The sequence below is a fragment of the Hippocampus bargibanti genome, linkage group LG16 (genome assembly GCF_051943395.1).
Source record: "Hippocampus bargibanti isolate YZ-2025 linkage group LG16, ASM5194339v1, whole genome shotgun sequence".
NCBI classification, from domain to species: Eukaryota; Metazoa; Chordata; class Actinopteri; order Syngnathiformes; family Syngnathidae; genus Hippocampus; species Hippocampus bargibanti.
In genome coordinates this window covers 9176229-9182727 of record NC_142749.1, presented here as the reverse complement: position 1 = coordinate 9182727, position 6499 = coordinate 9176229, and the positions used below count along the sequence as shown (strand labels likewise).

Below are 6499 nucleotides of genomic sequence, written 5' to 3'. Positions count from 1 at the left end.
GAATTGTGAAAGCCCTCATTTGAGAGTTTGAATTTCCACACAGATAAAGAGCGGCTGAATGTTCCTGAGGGGATGCGCCACGTCTGTGTGGTCTAAATATAAGTGGCGCGTTATGAGCTTTTGGATGAGGTGACCGTTTGGTGTTGAGCTTTTCTCTCCTCGAAAGAAAGTTCTCCAAACTTGTGTTCTCCCCTCTGTGTTATTACATAATTAACCTGTATTGGTTCTCTTTGTCACATATGACAGCTTTGTGCCAAATTGTCGTCCGTCCATGTACCAAAACCTTCAAGAGTGATAGCCAACAGTACCTGAGTTGCATATTTGAGACTTTTCATTCCACCCCATTATGTGTTTTAAGCTATAAAACTGCATGGAAACACGAATGATGAAAACTACATGATTAAAATTCCAATGTGGATTTTCAACCATCATCAGGATCCATACACGCTCGTGGGTGACAGAGCATCGTTAGCACCTTTGTAAGCATTCTGATGTTTGAACAGAATTGAGGAAAGGGTCAACCAAGGACATTAAATAATCTGTGCAGCAGACTGTCCCTAAATACAAGCATTTTGGTCCTGAAATTGCAACAAAATGGTAATCTACTTGTGCCTGTGTGACCAATAACTACGATGATCAAAAATAATAATTATGATAGCTTTTTGATATTGCAGAGTTGATATCGCAGTGATAATTTTTGATATCGCAAAGTTATTTATCTACAACAAAAAATGCACTCTCCAAACAATATGGTCATTATTTGTGATTGTAGTGAGCAGTAAAGTAGAATGAGAGATGAGCGAACTCAAATGGAACTTACGTTTTTTTTTGTGGCACTTTTATCGTCAAATGTGTGTACATGATGGTAGGTCATATATATATATATATATATATATATATATATATATATATATATATATATATATATATATATATATATATATATATATATATATATATATATATATATATATATATATATATATATAGTAGTCTCAAGTATGCCTGTTCATAATAACTTCAAGTCTTGAAAGTAAATAAATATCAGGATCTATTTGTTTTAAATTCTCATGTGCTCATGGTGAATTTCATCTGTACATGATGGAGTGTTGACACTTTCCATAAAAAGAGAATTGCCCCTGCATGTCTAGCTGTCGGCGGGTTCAACAGTTGCCACTCGCCATCTGACCTCCTATATGGTGAAGCCACATAGAACTCTGCACGCTAGGGACCTTCACAAGGAGAACCCAAGCAACCACGAGATGTTTGCTCAAAGGTGGCAGATCATGTCTAAAAATGGCAACAAGGCTACTAAATACATAGCGAAGAGCGATGCCATTTACTTTTTTTTTCTGGTCAGGCAACCTCACCCGACAGAGGAATGGCACTTGTGTAAAATCACAGAAACTGTGGATTTTATTTGACACGCTTATTAGGTTTGATGCTTCAGAAATGCCTCACAGGGATTTTTTTAACTGATATCCATCAACGCTGTCAGTTACAATGAATGTATTGCACAGTATGTTTACTGCTCATTCATTTCAACTTAATCACCAGTTAAACAGAAAACATTCATTATTTTTCAGTACAGTACAATGAATACAATTTGTGTCTGAAAGAAGCATGATGTGGCCACTGCATGTAGAAAACAAAAACATGCAAGTATTGAACATTATTATACTCTATTGTGTGTTGTACTTTCATAATGTAATTCAAATGTTAATAATTGGCTGTCAATGCTAAATTAACTGGTATGTATGAAACATTTTGAATGCTATTTATTTCCCTACTACGAGCTTATGTTGGAGCCAAGCCCCTGTGGTTGAGTTTCCAGCATTGTGCAGGTGCTTGCCGCAGGCCTTCCCCACCAAGAAGACGACCTCCGCGATATTGAGCAGGATGCAAACACCCGAAACGGCCAACATGAACACGGTGTTGGGACAGGGGTATGAGTCACACTTGACCAGACGGATCATCTTGTAACCTGGGAAAATCATGTAGAAGACGTACATAAAGGTCACCTCAAATGTAACCCGGAATAACAAGCTGATGACGTATGTCCACCAGAGGGCACCGGTGATTTTCATTTTTTGACTCTTGATCTGCTCCAGTTCTTTGGGATTGCTCTTCCCTGACAGTTTGTAGAGCCTCTTGTCCACCTGCCGCCTGTGGGCCACGAGTATAGCCACAAGCAGGGCAGGACTGGAGACCAAAATGAGCTGCAGGGCCCACAGGCGGATGTGAGAGATTGGGAAAAAGTGGTCGTAGCAGACACTGTTGCAGCCCGGCTGCTGGGTGTTGCAAGTAAAGCCAGACTTCTCGTCCCCCCACACACTCTCAGCTGCAACCACCAGGACTAGGATGCGGAAAATGAACAGCACAGAAAGCCAGATCCGGCCGATTCCCGTAGAGTATCTGTTGACGCCGCTTATGACAGCATAAAATGATGCCCAGTTCATTTTTTGTTCCGGGTCTGAAAGACACAAATGAAAGTTGGAGCTCATTTTTTGATACCTGTCTCCATAGCTCCATAAGGTTGTGGTCTCACTCCACCAATGTCTCACTAATATGAATCATGAGTCCATTTATTTTCAGTTCGCTTTGTTTGCATTGTTGTTTTTGGGATTGGATTAGCCTTTATTAGTCTCGCAGTGGAGACATTTTCACAGCATCAAAATTATGAAATTAGAGGAACTGTTATGTTAAAGTACTTTATAAATCAATATGTATTGTATCATATTATAATAATACATTTAATTTATAAGCGCCTTTCAAAACTCTCAAGGACACTTCATATTGTATTGTTTTGTATTGTATTGTTATTAGGTACACCTGCATGCATCAAAATCAAGACATTCTTCAAGATCTCTAGTGTAACCTGAATTGCAGTTTAGTTTAAGTTGTTTATCCAATCACATAAGATTGTTAAAAAATAAATTACATTAAAAGATAAATAAAAACAAATTTGTATCAAACATGTACAGACATGTATTTAATTGAATAATAATTATTAAATTAATAATAATTTAATTCACATTAATTTTTTAACTATTTTTTTTGAATGTAAGATTACTTTTGTACAGTGCGAATAATGATCCACGTAGTTGTGCCCTTATTAGAATTTTGCTTCAAGTTTACTTAATAAATGGCATCACAGAACTTCACTTTCATCCTGAAAAGGTCCAATTTTAACCACTGTGATGATGTTAGATGTTAAATGAAAAACAAGTTTAAGACCTATTATTGGTAATGTTTTATGAATCAGAATTGTACATATGCACGAATAATGTTACCCGGTTTAGGAGGAGGCGTAAGAGCCATATGAGACAGCAACGACAAATCTTTTGACCCACTGCCTTGGCATCGAGGATCAACTGTCCAGAAAGTCTGCCCACCACTGGATTTGGCAGAGCCTTTATGAGTGACCTGGCAGTCCTGGCATTGTGCGTCACGTGACACACTTGCCCCTCGTCAGAGTGACGCATACAAATTGCGAAAAGTGACTTGTTCAAGTTTTGCTTTTTTTTTGTGATAGTGAAGTGAATCAGAAGTTGAGTGAGACAACCCCGTTTTTAAAATGATCACACAAGAAGTTAAGGGTCCTTACCTTCAGATGATGCTTATAACAAATAACATTCAGACACATTTATGCATGAAGGGTTTTTTTTTAATCTGTCCCAGTGTGCAATGGAGCAGCAGGACTTTGCATTGCTAATGCTATCACACACAGACACGAACACACTCACACACATCCACACGGCTTCGCACAGCCCTTACACTGAGAGGTCATATGCTTCTACACACACTGTTTGCATACAATAGCTCCATTTAGACTGACCAAACAAACAACCACACAATTCAGTTCAAATGTTTTAATTTCGGCCCAGCGAAGGAATCTGTGTTAGGGACTACAGTCTCTTCTCTTGGATGAACTGGTCTTTGTTCTGGACAGGAAATGTAGAAAAGTGTAAAACAACATCTGAACCAAGAGACAGTAAAAATGCTTCTTATTGTTTGCGTCCAGTTTTTACGGAGATCATATTTTCCGGGCTTAACATTTCATTCTATCTGACTTAAATTTGGGGACAAAAATGTAACATGTTAGAATTCATATTTGCTCCTTGGGTCTGGGTCGATATCTAAAATAAAAAGAGACAATAATCGAATAATAGAATGGATATTTGCTTAATTATACGTCTTCATGGAGGAAGAATATTCACAATTTGGATGCGACATCGATGTACTCAAGTAGCCTTATTTGCATATACATGCATGTACATAGTTGTCTATGATAATGCTTCCGGTTGTGGAAGGTTGCAGAATAAATTCTTTAATCGATTGCAAACATGTGTGCTTTCATCTTCAGAACTATTTGAATCATATTCATAACTGAATGTGTAACAAGAAAGCATATTCTCAGAATCTGAAGCCATTGTTCTGATTCTCCAGCAATGCAAGACGTCATAACGTGACGTCACGAAATGGGGGCGGGACTTTCTGAAAATGCCCAATTCGCAGCTCAATTTTTTGCAGATTTTGGACACTTTAAGTCATTTTTATTGGTGTTTTGCATTTGAATAAAAATATCATACTGCGTGTTTTGGGTATTTTAGATGCTTTAAAACGTTTTTTCTGATGTCAGTTAGGAAATAAAAAAGTGACGTCGGTTGTCCTTTAAAATAATATTCTATCAGACCCCGTCAAATTAGCAATTGTAACAAGTAACATGCGCACAATGCCTCAATAACTATTTTCAAGCTGCATCCTTTTGAAAAATCAAAACTGGACAGTTTGATTAATTCTTAGAATTGAAGGGTTAAAATTGGGCCTAAAGGTTTCACCAAAATTGTTCCTGGTTAAGTCTTTTAAAAACAACCATTTACGTTAAAGGTTGAGTGTGAATGGTTTTAAATTGAAACACGAACTACAGTTGAGCCGTAATTGGACGTTAACTATTTTGCTTGCCGCTAGAGGAAGCTATAGTCCCACGAGTTAACACAAGTCAATGTGTACAGTAGTTTCATATTGATTCTCACTTGAAGATGCAAGAATTCCTTCCCAGAACTGTTTTGGGGTATATGTTTCACGTTTCCCACGCTATTATATCCACTATTTTCAGGATACTCTCAATGATGTTAAAGTCAAGGGGTAATGTGTGCCATACAATTACGGCTTTTCTATTCATGGCAGTTTAACTGGTTTCATGGCTGCTCTCTTGGTTCGGTTTCTTGACAGAGACCTTTGTAAAGTAGTGCAATGGATTTCTTGAAATGGTCATCAGTTTTAATACCTGTCATACGGCAGTAGATTATCCTGTGCTTTTCATCAGTAAAACTCACTGTAACTTCCTTCATCGAGTACAGTATCATGAAGCAATGAATGCCATTCAATTAAATTTGAAGGAGGACATCTAGAGAAAATTTTAGGTACAGTGACACCTCAACTTACAAACTTTTTGTCTTATAAACGTCAAATTTATGAAAATTAAACCTTATAATAAGCACTATTTTCATAATACACACCCACCACGGCTGGCGGAGTGATCTTCGGCAGAAGCACACGACCGAACAGCACCAGAGGTTAAGTTACCAACAGTCCTTATGGAAGGTGACTCTCCTTCCATAAGCCATCAACGACCATCAAAAAGGTAAATAAAACTTTATTTTACAGCAGTTTATTTCTTTAATTACAGTCGTCATGTAATGCGCCTCTCTTTCCAAACAGCAATTCCCTTTGACCTTCGACCTCCAACGCCATTCCATCAAGCCATAAATGACCATCACTAATGTAAATAAAGTGACTTTATGATACAATGCAGTGTATTTATTTCATTACAATACAATAGCACATGGATTATACATAGAATAAGGTATGTTGTGTGTAGTTTTAAGGCTTATTTAGTTGAAAAGTATATTTTATGGAAACCCGGGAACGGATTATTCCCATTTTAATGGTTTCCTATGGGAAATGTTTTTTTGACATACACACTTTTCGCCTGGGCGGCCCGGTAGTCGAGTGGTTAGCACACCGGCTTCACAGTGGTTAGCACACCGGCTTCACAGTGCAGAGGTCGCCGGTTCGCGTCCCGGTCCGGCCTAATACTTTCATAAAAAGTATACATGCAAAATTATTAATTTTTGCCAATGCCTGTTTTTACATTGGCATGAAGGCAAAAAAAGCAACCAGATAAACACGTTTTGTGCTCATAAATTTGCTTTTTTTCAAGAAGAAAAAAAATCTTGCACACAACTTTGCTGCAACACACAAGACAATACTGAAGTACAGAATACCATCAACAAAATATTCGCAAATAGTTTCCAAATATCTTGCTTCTCTGAAACTCGGCATCTTTGTAAGTACATATATCTGATTTGAAAGGAAAGGAATGAAGTAATACATTGTCAGAAAAAAATACTGAAGTCATGTATGAAAAAATAGGTACCGAATGTCGTCACAAATGTTACCAAAAACATTTCAATTCAATATTCAGTGTTTGGGC

General features: G+C 37.5%; 1 protein-coding gene across 2 annotated transcripts; it reads right to left on the bottom strand.

The window, feature by feature from the left end:
- Nucleotides 1-1778: 1778 nt before the first annotated feature.
- Nucleotides 1779-3727, bottom strand: LOC148886320 (gap junction beta-1 protein-like). 2 transcript variants are annotated; one of them, XM_089016950.1, is made up of 2 exons: nt 3608-3727; nt 1779-2473 (listed from the first exon to the last, which is right to left on the bottom strand). In XM_089016950.1, the coding sequence occupies exon 2, from the start codon at nt 2457-2459 to the stop codon at nt 1779-1781; it is 681 nt and encodes a 226-aa protein (XP_088873076.1). In that variant the 5' UTR covers nt 2460-2473; nt 3608-3727. The 2 variants fall into 2 exon arrangements, with proteins under 2 accessions (XP_088873076.1, XP_088873077.1); XM_089016951.1 differs by lacking the exon at nt 3608-3727 and adding an exon at nt 3294-3360.
- Between the last annotated feature and the right edge of the window lie 2772 nt (nt 3728-6499).